Source organism: Centropristis striata, chromosome 19 (genome assembly GCF_030273125.1).
Source record: "Centropristis striata isolate RG_2023a ecotype Rhode Island chromosome 19, C.striata_1.0, whole genome shotgun sequence".
NCBI classification, from domain to species: Eukaryota; Metazoa; Chordata; class Actinopteri; order Perciformes; family Serranidae; genus Centropristis; species Centropristis striata.
In genome coordinates this window covers 14,731,054-14,747,635 of record NC_081535.1, presented here as the reverse complement: position 1 = coordinate 14,747,635, position 16,582 = coordinate 14,731,054, and the positions used below count along the sequence as shown (strand labels likewise).

General features: G+C 38.6%; 1 protein-coding gene and 1 non-coding gene across 2 annotated transcripts; both read right to left on the bottom strand.

Annotated features, from left to right (window-relative positions):
• Nucleotides 1-4,016: 4,016 nt before the first annotated feature.
• On the bottom strand, nucleotides 4,017-14,269 carry ddx54 (DEAD (Asp-Glu-Ala-Asp) box polypeptide 54). The gene is made up of 20 exons (XM_059358670.1): nucleotides 14,016-14,269; nucleotides 12,948-13,074; nucleotides 12,300-12,370; nucleotides 12,016-12,204; nucleotides 11,866-11,915; nucleotides 11,722-11,763; nucleotides 11,363-11,458; nucleotides 11,136-11,257; nucleotides 10,938-10,999; nucleotides 10,243-10,374; nucleotides 9,171-9,381; nucleotides 8,608-8,739; nucleotides 8,272-8,493; nucleotides 8,107-8,180; nucleotides 7,797-8,006; nucleotides 6,992-7,140; nucleotides 6,779-6,892; nucleotides 6,563-6,673; nucleotides 6,320-6,462; nucleotides 4,017-4,620 (listed from the first exon to the last, which is right to left on the bottom strand). Exons 1-20 carry the CDS (start codon nucleotides 14,112-14,114, stop codon nucleotides 4,334-4,336), a joined length of 2,643 nt encoding a protein of 880 aa, XP_059214653.1. The 5' UTR covers nucleotides 14,115-14,269; the 3' UTR covers nucleotides 4,017-4,333.
• Nucleotides 13,798-13,869, bottom strand: trnac-gca (transfer RNA cysteine (anticodon GCA)). Its single transcript has one exon. It is a non-coding gene; the product is annotated as a tRNA-Cys (tRNA).
• Nucleotides 14,270-16,582: the final 2,313 nt, after the last annotated feature.

The following is a 16,582-nucleotide window of genomic DNA, read 5'->3' as shown; positions in this document are numbered from 1 at the left end:
TCTTCTATATATGAGTATGAGACTGTTTTATCCACCCATGCTCTGATTGGTCCAGTCCGAGTGTAGATTACAACTACTTTGGGTAAAATGATCTTTGTTAGATGGAAACTTTCTTCTGTTAAATAAATGATTCTGGGACCTATCAGTACAGTGAATAGATCCTTTGTCTGAAGCACCCCATAAAGGTGTTGGATGACTCCATTAATAACTTTTCACATTGATTTTCTATCTTCCAGGCAGCCTCTAGTTATAATTAATTCCACTATGTTATTAAAAACAACTTGCAACTTGAGACTTGAGGTACAGTTGAAAGCAGAGACGGTTCAGAAAACCTTCTTTGTTTGTGCACTCAAGGTCAAACAGTCAAGTTTTAAGAGTCAGCTCATGAGCCATGTTGTCATAAAATGAAACATGGACAATTAAGAAGCGTAATAAAATCCGTTACAATGTTTTTCCTTGAATGAAAAAAGCTGCCATGTGTGAATAATTGGATGCTGTAACGTCCTTTAAGGCACCAACAAGTAGAGGAGTGCTTTTTCCACAGGACACTGAGATAAACTGAAACTAATTGGTCAATCAGTGGGAAATGGGATGAGTTGATTGGCAAAACTATGACAGGCAGGAATGCAAAGTTTACACAGATTTGTCTTTAAGTAACTAAAAATCTTTAAGCAGTGGTTTGATTTTTTTTTCAGTTTTTGGATTATTAAATTGTAGATAATGGTAACACAATGTCCTCTACAGCTACATACAACTGTAACTACTGCCCAGCATTACATCCCACTGTTATGGGAGCAGCAGTGCTCTGATGCTCAGGCTCTTCGGCATATCTCAAGTGGATGCTGTGTCAGTCCTGGGAACCCTAAACAGAGATAAAGCTGCCGTTCCTGATGACTGGAGAGCTGCTGTAGCACTAGACAGCGCTGGGATGGGGAGAGAGGCAATCAGATAGACAAGGAGGGGTGAGGGATGGTTCCACAGAGGACAGGATATGAGGTAAAGGCTGGCTGCGGCTCAGTATCTCTGCGTGAGGATTAACTGATATCGTAGGCAACATAACCTCCTTCACTCTGGTTTGTTCTGGTCCCTGATAGTTAGGGGACAGACAGTACAAACAGATCTGGATGTTGTTCTCCACAAATAACCTTGAATAGCCAGAACATGGTGTGCTCAGGTGTGTGTTTCATTTAAGATAGTACATAAACAGTTGTTTTGACTACATATTATATTAACTTTTTTTTTTTTTTTTTTTTTATCTGCTACTGTGTATGTACAGTTTGTTCATTAAAGGAAATGTCAGCTAACATTTCAAAACTATGTTGAAAAAGTTAAGAAAAACTGAATGAATTGATGAAAATGTCTTGGAATACACACATTAAAATATTAATATTTTAGTTAGTATCATATTATTATATTTATCAATGATTGTGTTAATATATTTAAAATATTTTATAATAATATCCGGACAAAATTTCTCTCTACTTATGAGTGTGAAAATATAACATGACATTTTTTAATAGTTTTTAATTTCATCCATGTTTTGTTCACCCTGATACAAACTTATTTTATTGTCCAATATAAATAAAAGACAAAAGCCATATAAAGCCATAAATCATAAATCATCATACAGAATTCCAATAACTATAATTGAGGAAAAAATTATAAATATTATAAATAAAAATATAATATATAATTATAAAAAATATTAGAAATTAAAAAATACAATATATAAATATTTATAAAAAATATTTGAGAATCATTCAATAAAACAATATCACAATTAGTCTCCTAAAGTTGTGCAAATATATGAAAATACCTGGAATTAATACTTTATAAATATACTTTGGGGCGTTCCCAGTGGCACACCTGGTAGAGCGCATACCACAGAGGCCCAGTCCTCGTAAGCGGGAGGCCCGGGTTCGAATCCGGCTCGGAGCCCTTTCCCGCATGTCTTCCCCTCTGTCTCCCCCTTTCACTCTTAATATCTCTCCTATCAATAAAGCTACAAAATGCCCAAAAAAAAAAAAAATCTTAAAAAATAAATATACTTTGAAATTCTTTAAAATATTACAATATTGATGCAGCTGTGGCTTCAGCAACCTGAAACTTTTCTTGCTTGGCCCCCTAGACAGAGTGTTTTTTATGAATGGATGTTATTTGGAAGATCCCCTCCTATGAGTTATGATAGTGCTCTGGTGTGTGTCCCGTGACAATCTCCATGGTGACGCTGCCGTGTTTGGACCAAATACATTACCCACCTACCACCCATTTTCTTCCATCTTTAGCAGCATTCACACAGACGACTGGAAGACACAAATCTCAGCCCTCGAGTTACTGCAGCCATGAATAACCTCTGATGGCCAAAAAACACTGTAACCACATCCAGATGGACTGAGCCACTTGTCCGCCTCACTTTTATTGGTGCAGTGCTGCTCTTTCCTCCGAGGCTGCCGTGCATGTGGTCATGTTTTGCACCTTCCCAGCAGCTGAAGAAATGTGAGAATGCCGCTTTGTCGGATGATCGACTGTCGTATCTTCTGCAGGAAATAAATTACATGATCATTTAACATCTGACAACAGTCAGATGTGATGCTTCTCAGATGTGTGACGTTCAGTCCATTATTCATGAGAAAAAACTGGTAGTTTGGTATATTGTTGATTAATATAATATCAATGAATAAAATGTAGAAAAAATAATTTTAAAAAACTATTAGAGTGCATGCCTTAATACAAATTAAAAGCTTTTTTTTATTTGGTTTGGTGACAATTTTTTTTGTGAATTTTGGAAGTTAAACCTCAATCCTATAACAAGTCTAAAATAAATGTGTAGCAGAAATACAGACACTGAGACCCTTAAAGACAAAAAAATGTCTCCATTGAAATTCATTAAAACCACAGATACCATGGTCATTACAGAACAAAATAATGAATTCCATTACATTATACTGTACTTTCAATCGAGATCCCTGGTTTCAAAATTTTAGTTTAAAAAAAGTGGAAATATTAATATAGCATTATTACCAGTTTTTAGGAAAGTGCCATTTTTGTCCTTAGAATGGAGGGGGTTTTTTTGGCACTGTTCAAAAACTTAACTTAACTCTAATATTACAGATAAATATGGATATATTTTAATAAGTTAGAATTGCTATCTCTCGTTTAAAAAAAAAAGAAGAAAATAAATAAAACTCCCTGAATGTAATTGCCTGCCTGTCTTTTCCTGCCACAAAAACAAGTGACATAACAATAAGTGGTGAGTAAACAGTGGTACCCTCCTGGCACACTGATACACGTGTAGTGCTGGTTTCCCACCAAAAGAGTGCAGCATTGTGCTGCATGAAGATGTATACCTAATTTCTTAATTAGTAGAAAATTATAATTAGAATATCTTCCACCTACTTATGACAGCTTCATCCCTTTTACTGAACACATAATTTGTTGTATAACAACATTTAACATAGGTTATAAATGATGAGAAGCTGAACATTTTGGACCATGCAATCTTCCTTAAGAGACTTTAGAAGAAACGACATACTGGCAAATATGAAGGCAGAAGACAGGGAAAACAGAGTCACACCAAAAAGCCTTTTACAGCCTGTGGTTACACCTATGGGTTACCAGACTGGGATATAGCAAATAAATGTACAAAAGGACAGCAGATAGAAAACGTCAGACCACAGCCCTCCTGATAATATTACCCCGGTTAATGGAGCTATATTGTCATCCCATGTGCTTCTCACATCTTAAAGATGTTCTTCCAGACATAGGATTCCTACTTTTTAAAATTTATAGACCAGAACAAGTATAGTCCAGCACAGAACTGTACTTAAGGGACCCCATAGCAGTCCCTCCTTATACCTCTGGTCGAGCATGGAGCCTATTTGTCTTTCACTCAGATTACGTTACAAGAAACACAACTCCAAGAATGAAGATACATGTACAGATATATTTTGGATAGCTACTTTATAAACAGACTTTCTTGTTGCAGCTGACTGCAAATGATGACGACACACAGAAAATTGTCTTATTCACATCTGTATTTTGCCATCAGTTAATAATGTGTATAGAAATAACTTGGTACTCAAAAGTACAGTCTGCCAACACACAAAAGAGGAAATCGAGTTCATTGGATTATTCTTATACATACTGAGTTCAGTAGCTCATCTCTACAGTCTAGAAACGCTTTCCTCAACTCGTCTTTGTGAAAGACGCCGTGAAATTATTTAAGGTGGTTTGGGGAGATAATAGTTTTCATCATCCAGTCCTTCATGGTGACCTCCGTCTCAATTATCTCTCGCCATCGTCCCTCTGAGACAGCTGTCCCTTAGTGTCCTCCTCAGAGTTTCTTCCTCATCTTCCCCTTCTTTTGGCCGCCCCGTCCAAAGCCTGACTTCTTGACTTCTCCGAGCCACTGCTTGTTTTTGCCGTTACGGAATTTCTTGAGCCCTCCGCTCTGCAGGAACTGGTGCTTCTGGTCTTTCTTGCGCTGCTTCAGGATCTGCTCGCTCGTCTTCAGCTCGGATCGCACTCTGCGGCCACCGGGCGTCATCTGCGGTCCCGGACGCGAAGGGCTCTGGAAGTTAGGATTACTACTACGGCCACGACCCCGACCACGGCCACGACCTGGGAGAGAGAAAACACAGAAACAAGGATTTTTCTTTTTAATTTCTTGTATTTTTTGATGGTAAAAAAACATTTACTTAGTACAGACCTGAAATGTAAGCATCTTATTCTGGTGAGGCATTAAAGCAAACAATCTTCACAAACCTTTGGAGGTTAAATTTAATTTAATAAATTTAAAGGAACAGTTCTAGTAGGTGGGAAATCAGCATTTTGCCTTTCTGCTCTATCCTGAATAACATTGTACAATGTATATATGGCCTTTAGGAGGAAGAGTGGCCGCTGGGAAAGTCTCAGGCCACGCCCTCTCACATGTCCGCTCACTCTGCATGTCTCCACTACAAAAAGGCCCCCCAGAGGGATTTACAAGACTCCGGAGGTGACGTATGGTTTTCGATCGTCGCGTAGTCGCTTACCAACAGTTTTAACTGTGATCCATGATCAAATGCGCGACAGATTAAATACGGGAGATGCTACTGTGGCTGCCGTCGCCAACTGTGCACAGCGTCTCCGCTGATCACAAACATAGTGATCATGAATTAACCAGCATCGTTAACTGCAGTGTCCAGTGCTTGTTGTGAACAGAGATCGCTAAGTGAACACCTCCTGCAGCAGCAGCACATACACACTGTACTGCTACAGAGCTAACTGTTAGCCTATTAGCACTGTGCTACTGTGCACCTCGTTCCGCGACACCAAACTGCACTATGAAAGGGCAGAAAATCACGCCTTTGCAGGATCACTATGAACACCCTAAGACGAAGAGCTGGCACAGATTTTTCCAGCAATACAGCGGGGATTTGCGGGACCACACTATGAAAGGGGCTTATGTTTATTATCGCTTGGGACTACTCGCTACTTGGCCGGCTTTTACAAATGGCACGTGTTGTTGTGGCGTTGAGTACTACGTCACATCCTGCTTATCGTTCTATCCAATCAGCAACCAGGCATTTTTCAGGGGAGGAAAAACGGCCCTGCTCTTCGACAGAGCCAAGAAAAGTCCAGACAAAAAAATGCTCAGGAGGACTCATATTCAAATTAGGGGCGTTTCACCGAGTGAGACCCACCTCATTCCGAGTATTGGACTGTAATGGAAACTCCCCTTATGTGTGGATGTGGTCGATACCACTTTCATATTTGTCCTTTAAATATATAATGCTGGTTAGCTTGGCGCAAAGACAAGACTGGAAGCAAGGAAAAAGTGTTCAAAAGTGACAGGGTTATTATCTATTTTTTGGGTCACAAGCAGCAAGTTCGTCGGGACAGCTCATAGCCAAGAAACAGTCCAACATATAAACTCCTGTAATACGGCGAATTATAATTTTTAAACTTTGGTTTTTGTACATTGAGAGTTTTAGATTCTGTTAGACATAAGCTGAATCCGGTCTTTGTTCTTAAATAAGTTGGCCAGCTGCTGGCTATAGCCGTATACAAGACAAATATGAGAATGGTCATTTTTTCATCTTGACACATGAAAACGAATAAGTGAATTTCCCAAAATGACTTGCTTTATAAATGTGTTCCCTCTGCATAAATAATTCTGCAAAAGTGGATATTTAATATTGTATTTTGTGAATGTATCAAATATTCAGCCTTATAAGTAACCTTTTGATTTAATCAGCAGATTTTAATAGTACATTTTTCGATCCATTACATGTAATAGATCAGTCCTAAAGTGTTGAGACTACAGTTGCTCTCCTACCTCCTCCTCCTCCTCCTCCTCCTCCTCGTCCTCGTCCTCCTCCTCCTGGCCTCCGTCCTCCTCGTCCTCCTCTTGCTCCTCCCTCTCCATCTGAGCCAGATCCTCCGTCATCAACCTTGTATTTTTTCTTCCACTCCTCGTAACTGACGCGCCGTTAGGGAACACAACATTTCAACAACACAGCTTAATGTTATCAAGAGTGAGAGAGAACAGCGATAGTAAACAAGTACAAAAAAAGGATACAAGTTCTTCTTGTTCTTCTTGTTATTGATGACCTGTCCACCGTCTAGTCGGAGCTTCTTCTTCTGGTCCTCTCCTCCTCCTTCTCTCACAAAGCGCTTCCTCTTACGGTCCCTACAAATGATATAGAGACGATAAATTATAGTAAGAAATGGCAGGATCAGAAACATGAGCTGTCAAAATGAGGAGACGGACATCGAGTGGAATTAAAATTTTCACCATTTCATGATGTTCTTGTGCTGGTTTAACCTGGCTCCCTCGTCTCCCATGAGGTCCAGGACAGCTGAGGACGCCTGCTGTTCAAAGGCAGTGCCCTCTCCGCCGAGACTTAACCTAAAACCACACAGAGTCACATGTTATCACTTGCATATAATACATTCAATCAAATCGGATGTTTTTATTTAACATTTTTCAAAAATCTGAATGCCTCACCCTCTCTCAGAGTGTAAGTCTTTGGGTCTGTAGGGGATGTAAAACTCCTCATCTTTGCCTGATTGCCTGCTTCTCTTGTTCTTTGACTGTTCTTCCCCACCTTCCTGCAGGCTTCTCTTTTTTCCACCGACCACAGTGGAGAACACCCCCTGGTGGAAACATCAAGAATTACATGTTAATCTGCAATTCAGTTAAAGGCTTAGGGTTATAAATTCATTAGTTTATCTGGTTGCCTTTTCAGCAACCATTAAGTGTAATTGTGCTTTTTGTACACTTTATTTTTAAAATTTCTACTGATATGGAGTTCCTTTGGCCATGAAAATCTTGTGAAATTCGGCAGCCTTACTTTGTCACAGAAATGAACATATAGTAAAGATAGTGCTCTCTCTATAGAAGGGAAATCTTAGAAGCAAAAATGCCAAAACATTGGCTTCTTCTTCATTGTAATAAATAATGAACTGAATATCTTTGGATTTTGGGAGACATGGTGAGAGACAACAAGACTTCTATTTGAGAATAGGGAAGTTGTGATTACAAAAATGTATAATTAATTTCACATAATTTCTCAATTTTCTGACATTTTAAAAACAAAACAATCAAGATAATAATCCACAGATTAACTGATCAACAAAAAATCTTCTGCAGCCCTAATGTCTAAAGAAAACCCACAGGGACACTCCATTGTGCTTTGGTGTCTGGGTTATATTCTCAGTGCTCCACGTGCAAATCTTTCAAAACGCTCAAAAGTAAATAAACTGTAGATGGTTGGGTATCATAATATCATGGAGGCAAAAGAGTTTCTTGCCTTTATATCTTCCTCTTCTTCGTCCGTGTTGTGTGTGAACTCAATGTCGACAGAGGTGCTGGGCTTGACGGCATGATGTAGCTGGCTTTCTGCAGCCATGCTGTCTCTCTGTTTGCTGAATTTGTCCACCAGTCGCGTGTCTTTGGAGCGTTTTTTCCGCATCACCTCACCAGCCTGCGACTTACTGTTAGAGTTGATTTCAAAGATAGTCTGCAAGAACACAAAAGGAGATTTTTTTTTAATTTTATAACAGGTTAGCAGGAGATTTCAGCACTATGAGATATCTGCATTATTATATACTGTAACTCACTGATTTGGATCTGTAGCCTTTGATGGCATCGACTATTTGAAGGCGCTCCAGTTCCATTTTTTCCAAACCTGACCCTGAAACAAGACCATGCAAACACTGTCACAAACTACAGTCTCTTTACCACGATTACTGCACCCTTGATAGTTCATCCTCCTTCAAACTGACCGAGTAATGGATGGACAGCCATGATGGACACATCTGTGGTTTTGACCCGCCTGATGGACTCAGGTGCGGGGTTTGGTCGGGACTTGAGATACTGCTTGTAGGCGTTCTCTGAGACGTGGTGCAGGTTTTGCAGGTCCAGGGAGTTTTCATGAGCCGTGAATAAATGGGAACTTTCATCATCCAGGATACTCTGAGGGACTCGACCAAACACTCCCTCTGAATCTGGAGGAAGAGAGGAGAGTTTTAGATCGGAGAGCGTTACAACAGAGAGCCAAAGATTGTGACAACTAATCAATCCAAGAGTTAATTAATCGGTTGAAGTCCTGGCAGGCCTACCTGGTGTGTGTTCAGGTGTGGCAAACTGAACCGGTCTGCCAAGGAAGAGATGAAGGTCGTAGACAAAAGGAATCTCGTCTGGGCAAATCATACTGTAGGCTATACCACTGCGTCCAGCACGTCCAACACGGCCTGATGGGAAAACACCATATAATCTTCATAAATCATATGAATCTCCTCACTTACTTTCTTCTGTTATCTTCAGTTAAAATCTTTTCTGAGGACTAATCTGGGCCCTGAAATGACTCTACCAGCACTTACTGATGTGGAGAAACCGATTCATGAAAATGTTCCTAAATTTACATCTAAAATGTATTCATTATAACTGAGTAAAAATGTCCTTTTTGTTTTTTTTTGTCTGGGTTTATGTTGTTATGTTATGAAGGATAGGAAGATTGGGTTTCTTTGGTGTATTGTATTGTGTTCTGTAATTTGTGACTTACTAAAAGTGTGAAAATAAAATATTCCAAAAGAAAAAAATCTCCTCACTTCTTTCTCTTATTAGAATTTGGTTAAATAAATTTAAAAAATCATAGTCATAATTGATTGTAGATTCCACTCACCAACTCTGTGCAGGAAAAGCTTGGGCTTGGAGGGGAAGTTGTAGTTGATGACATTGTCCAGCATGGGGATGTCTATACCACGAGCAGCAACATCTGTCACAATCAGCACCATGGCTTTCCGATGCACAAACTTCCCAATATTGATCTTTCTGGCAGTCTGATCGAGGGAGCTGTAGATGTAGGCGCACTCTATCCCTTCTAACTTCAGCAGCTGGAGACCAAATCAAAAGAATTACCATTAAACCAAAGCTGATGTTTCTTATGGGCTGGGCGATATGGTAAAAAAAATTATCACAATATATTTTTTGCATCTGTACTGAAGACTAAAGAAACTGGAGATTAGTTCAATATTTTATTAACATACAAAGTAAATAACAATGCAAATTAAATAAGATGAACATAGAAAAATATGAAAACAATTTTTACTCAACAGTACAATCAATGTAGAAAAATATATAACACAGTGAACTACTTTACAGTCCTGAGTGTTTTTGCAGATATGCAAGAACCAAAAATAACAAATTTGTGGATGTTTGAAAGCCTACGCTGTAAATGTTTTGCTAACTTGTTTATAAGTTCCATTCAGTTATAACTTGTTTTTCTGTAAGTTTTCATATGTCCCACAGTCTTTAATGCACCATAGCCGTTCAAATGCTATTGAATGCACCACTGGGAATGTTAGTTTTCTCTCCATACAGCGGATAGATTGTAATTTCCTCTGCTCTTTCCAAACATTCACCTGTTCCTCCCTGGTTTACTGCTCCAAGTCATAGCTGACATCTATTTTGCCACCCTCAGCTCCGTGTTTAGCTCCACGTTTGGGCTTTCTGTTTACTTTTCTGATTGGCTGCTGTCATGCACATTTCCGATCGAGTAAATATGCTCACAGCTGATCACCGTAATTGACCTGAAATTTCTTGCTATCACTTATTGAGAACATATAATCACACAGGCCTATTTTGATATGAGAAAACTTTCACAGCTAAACTTGTGAAGAATATTTGAGGGTTCACTGAGGAAAAATGCTCACAAAGAGAGACCCAACGGAGTTATTCTGCTGTTAGTGTCTTACCTCTTTGATGTACTCCACATGGTGTTTGGTGGCGACAAAAACCACCGTCTGCTCCTGAGGCTTCACTACATTTCTCAGCAGATGAAGCAGCAGTGCTTGTTTGTCATCCATACGCAGGTGGAAAAAGGACAGCTATAGGACAGGCAGGGGAAATTAGGATTTTGTACAGGATGGAAAAATGTGAAGAGAGGAGTTAGCACCAAGAAACAAGCAGCATATTCTGTCTTTTTTTTTTTTTAAATCTAATTATTATTGACACAGATTCATTCTGAAGGAGGTAACCAAACTTCACAATTCTGCAGGAACATCTATTAATCTGTTTTTTTTATCATAATAAAAGTATAAATTCAGTCAAAAAATATTGATATTGCAGACTAATTCTCATTCTTTCCCTCATATTTTTAAGAATAACAATGTTTTTCTAATCATAAGCCAGGCCACATTATGTAAAAGAGTCAAAACTGTCGCTGTAGCCGAACCCCTCCTCTTTTTATTTTATCTTTAATTATTCATTTATTTTTAATCTTATTTTATATATTTGTTGATTCTTATCCATCCTGAATGTTATTTTTATTATTTCATCTTTATGCTATAATGTAGTACTCTGCCCTGTATATTTATGTTTGTTAAATGATGAAAATCAACAAAGAAAAACAAGTGGGGAAAAAGATTATAACAATCTGTTTATTGTTTACCTTAATCTGGTCACTGAGTTTAGAATCGACATCCAAACGAATCAACACCGGTTCTGTCAGACCTGAAAATAAACAAAAAAGCTTATTTAGTTATCTTGAGTCTTTAGCACAAATATGTTGTTATACATATTATGATTAAGGTGTTGATGCTTTGATTATGATGGATGCATGTTAAACAGAACTGATTGTTGTTCTCACCCGCTCGGGCAAACTCTACCAGCAGTTTGGGCAGCGTGGCGGAGAACAGCAGCGTCTGTCTGGTGTCTGGAAGCCTCCGGATGATCTCCTGAAGCTGCTCAGCAAAACCCATTTCAAACAACCTGAGCAGAGGAGAAACAAAGACATGTTTACATATACGTGCATGCAAGTGTGAATCCAAGCTGTGGGATGAATATATGACATCTTGAAACAATTCCAATTCTCACCTGTCAGCCTCATCAAACACCACATACTCCACACTGTTCAGCTTCAGGTTCATCTCTGTGATCACGTGCATCAGGCGACCTGGGGTACCGATGATTCTGGAGAAGAAAGGGAAGAGAACAGGATTTTTAAAATACCATACATGAATGAAGAGATTACCATTTTGAGTAAGCGCTAGGGTTGTCAAAAGTATCGATACTCAAAAAAGTATCGATACTTAAACGTTGTATCCTGATACAATACTCATTTTTAAAAGTATCGAGTATCTGAAGCTTGTTATCATAGTTGCAGTTTCTTACATAAGTTTTCTCATAACTTTTTTATTATAAATATTTAACCTGTGGCTCAATAAAACACTCACATGTCAGGGTTTTCATGAAGGGCTGCAAACTGATCGTCCATTCTGGAAAAGAGCAGAGACATTTATTCAATAAAGACTTAAAAGGACAACTTTACATCCCTCAGAGTCTAACTAACAGCAGAAGAATATTGAGAAATTACACACCTGTCTCCACCGAGGATCAAGGCAGTCTTGAGGCCGGTGAACCTCCCCAACTATAATACCATAACACAGTGAGAGAAAAATAGAATCAGGGACATAAGGGCCAACCTAGACACCTAAACGAACAACAGTTACTCAGTCTTATCATCTGACCTCTTTTGTGAACTTCATGGTCTGCAGGGCCAGCTCTCTGGTGGGGGTCAGGATGAAGGCCCTGGCTCCTGTTTGGGCTTGAGGGGCTTTTAACTTCTCAAACATGGGCACCAGGAAGGCAGCCGTCTTACCACTGCCAGTCCTGGCCATGGCTACCATATCCTTGCCATCAAGAATCACTGGGATAGTCTGAATAGGGGTAAGGGAGGATTAAGCATGATTATATGGGGCTGTTAGAAGTCACACATGTTTGATTATGAGATGCTGAGGTGGTACTGACTTACTTTTCTTTGGATTGGAGTGGGAACTTTGTAACCCTTCTTCATGACGCCTTTATATACAGGGTAGCTGAGACCTAAAATCATACATAATGTAGTTCAACAATTTTGCCTCTTGGGAAACAGTGGATCAGGCTCTCCTCAAATTAATATATCTGTACACTACGGCTGGGCGATATATCAATATATTTTTAAATGTGATACGGAATTAGAACATATCGCATATATCGATAAAGTTAAAAAAATATATATTTTATATATATGATAAAATAACTAAATATATATAATATATATTTAGTTCTTTTGTAATGTTCGTTATTCTTTTTTTTTTTTCGGAAAAAGATTGGCCTATTTTATTTCATAGGCTTTTTAGTTAAGATATTTTTTATTTAAATGTGCACTATGGAGCTTTGATTTTTTTTTTTTTTTTTTTTTTAAAGGTAGTCCTGTTACAGTATTTATGTTCACTTAAATTAAAAGTTTCAATAAAACTACTTGTGACATTTCATATTTGGCTTTGACTGAACATTTGCTCTCACTTTGTGATAAAAATATTGGGATATATCTCGTATCGATATTCAGCCTAAATATATCGGGATATAACTTTTGGTCCATATCGCACAGCCCTACTGTACACTCTTGACTAGGTCTTACCCATGGACTGAAAGCCTCCAGACTTCTTTTTCTTCTTGTTCTGGGCTCTGACCAGCTCCCTGGTGTCAGGCTCCACATCTGACAGGCAGTCTGATGTGGTCGGGAAGCGCGGGAGTTTCCTCCCTGGCTGTTAGACCAATCAGAAAAACACAAAAATAGCTTGTTAACAACATGACAGAAGGACCAAATAAAGCATGCACCTCCTTTATTATTGCATTCAGCTGAAGTTTCTTCTGATGTAAGGACATGTTTTCCCTGGATGATTCTGACAAGATAGGATAACAGTTCTAAACAGCTTGAAGCATTGAAGTAGTCTCTCAATATGCAATGTTTTATTAATTTCAATTTGTATTGATTTCTGCAAAGATATAGACACTACAATAAAACACAAAAAAAACAAGACATACATAAGGCTCACAAACCAAACAAAGATACAGTTAGGCATTTATTTAGTTGGAGTCATGTTTCATATTAATATTGGGTGGGGGTCAGTTATTTTGGAATGTAATCTATTTGAATTTCGAAAGGAATTATTCGAAAAACTTTTCCATGACAAATATATCTCGAACAATTTCAGCCAGTGTTTACATTAAGAATTTATAATTTGTCAAGTAAATGTCTTCCTTTCTCAATCTGATCTTTGAGGATATGCAGATATAAACAATCTCAACAAGGAGAGTGTTGTATATTTTATTCACTCTGTATAGTAAGTTCTTTGACTTTTGATGAGTAGAATTTGCTCATACCACTTTTGTTGTTTTGCTAACGCATTGGAGAGACTTGTGGTAGTAATGGAGTACGTTAAGTGACTATTCATGTGTCATGTGCACAGTTGGTGAAAACAATATTCAGGGGGCATCCGGATTTGAACCGGAGACCTCTTGATCTGCAGTCAAATGCTCTACCACTGAGCTATACCCCCGTATGTATACCTTAGGATGGTAAACCCGTCCTGTTCTTGTCGCTTTTATAACACTTATTGTAAAAGGTGCTGTCATACGTCAAATGCCACCAGGATGTATAAGCAGTCGACTGTATAGTAAGTAGTCTTAAAATAGTGTTTCTTACCGAATCATCGTCCTTAACTTCAGCAGCCAGTTCAAAGTCTCCGCTGTCTTTCCCTGTGTACCTCTTCCTCTTCGTCATTTTCTTCTTTCTCTGCGCCATCCTGAAGCTTTAATGCTCTCTTAGGCCGCCGTCAATAACTTTACCGTACGGTTTGTGAAATAAAACGGCGTCAAACTAGTCCACACAGCTCATGGCTTCTCAACACACAACAACACGGTGGGCAGACATGTTGGACACACGTGTGAGCTTCTTCTTCTGCTTCTTCTTCCGCTCTGAATGACAGCTGGTTTGTCGCTTAAAGCGCAACACCGCCACCTACTGCTGCGGGGTGAGTGCCTAGTAGTCCAATCACTCCAATTAAAAAGAAACAAAGTCATTGTTTTTGCAAGTTGCAAGTCAAGTCCTTAGTCAAGGCTAACAAGTCACAAGTCCTAAACAAGTCATATTGTGCTTTAACAACAGAGTATTCTATGTTACAGTCACAAAAATGTAATTCGATCCTATGGGAGCGGTTCCAACTAAGTGGATCCGGGGATTTCTTTTTTTTAATTTTTTTCCTGAGAGTATTTTGTTTGTTGTATATAGTAATGCAACCTATTTAACATGCTACAATCTATATTTCTCTAATATGCAATATCTGTGAAATACAAAATATTCTGTGGACAAAACAAAAAAAATAAATGTGTAACATTAATAACTAGTAAATGTCCTCTGGGGAAATTCTGAAAGGGCCACGGGGGCTACTGCCGGTGTGTGTACACTATGATGAGATTCTTCAGAGATTTCAAACAATTAATACTAGTAATGTTATGATACTATATTATATACAAGTGTGTGTGCGTGTGTGTGTGTGTGCGTGTGTGTGTGTGCGTGTGTTGGTGTGTGTTGGTGTTGGTGTTGGTGTGCATGGTTGTGTTTGACAGAGACTTGATATTTTTGTATGGGAGACAGGGGTCAGCAGTAGATTAACTGTGGCTCTGGCCTGAGGCTCAGAGGTTACCACGGCAACTTCAGGTGGTTGTCAATGACGACAGAGGCAACCCACAGAAACATTGAGAAAAAGAGTTTTTTCCTCCTCTGTTCTCGTCTCACGTTTGGGCTTATTCTGGCCAAACAGTAGCTCCTATCAGAAAAAAACCCAGACCGTGAGCATCACAAGGACTCCCTGAACGTTTTGATATGATTTTGGTGTTTCTACAGTAAATATTTTACAGACATGTGCGATTTTAAAACAGGGGTCGGTTCTGCTTCTCTCAGAAAATCTTTGTATTACAGTCAATGAGGAGCAGTATAGAGTGTCAATTATGGCCAGGAGGAGTGTGGAAAGAGAAACGTTTCAGACAATTTCAGACCACTGCAATACACATCCATTAAACTCTTAGAATTTCTCCAAAAATGATCATGGTCATTGAATAGAGATTGACAAAAAACTATATGACAAAAATTCGTATTCTGTAGGGAAAAGTAATAGCACACCGATCCCGATCAAACCGCACATTTTGATATATAATTTGTAGTGGGACGAAATTGTGTCTGGAAGAGGAAGAAGAAAAAATCCACAGTATAACAATAGTGCTCGGGGCTTTGCTTTGATACTTTTGTACTTTTACTTCATTACGTTTTTAATGCAGGGCTTTTACTTGTAGGAGTACTTCTGCATTGTGGTATTGGTGCTTTTACTCAAGTAAGGGATCTGAATAATTCTCCCATCACTGTTGATTTATGGCAAACTTTTTAAACACTTCGTACTTAATAAAATATATAATAATATATATATATAATATATAACATATTTGAATGTGGAGGCTTAAGTCCAAGTGAAGTCACGAATCAATGGTGTTAAATACCAACTCAAATTGCAAGACTTCTGATTTTGTTCCAGTCTAACAGCATCAAGTTTGTGACTCAACGCCACACTGGTATTCACATCTATAATTACACATATTTTACTTCATCTCCACTTCCTCTAAAATCACTATATTGCTTGTTGTGTAATATATCTACCATCTTTAACTATTTACAACACCTCGTAACATGGTTTCAGATGTAACAATGTTTAATTTACTAGGGAGGATGCAGATTTGATGAACTGTACTTCAAAGGAAATGGTGCAGCAGCTAAATCTAACCATATAACACAATTTTCCGGTCTTGCTTTTTCAATCCCCTTCAAATTAAGTTTGTTAATACCGTGGAGAATAGTGATATTTTGTTTGAAATCTATCAGCTGGTGAACAAGAACCAGAGGAGCACAATCCTGATCCATGATTGCACAAATGCGAGAGAGAGATGTTTTGTCATATGACAATTCTAAAGACATTGTTCAGTTCAGTTTTTGTGCTGCTGGCTTTTCACCTTGATTTATGAGACAACCAACATCCTCACCCTCCTATATTGTATTAGCATTTGTGTGTGTGCACTCAAAGGCTTGCACAGATGTCTCATAGCATTGTCTCAGTGTGAATCTTGATTACACCCTCATTTTTGCAGCAACGTCTCTGATGCTGCGATGCATTATACACAGTCCAATGCAGATGTAATCACAGGACGTGCTTTATCTCTTTTTCT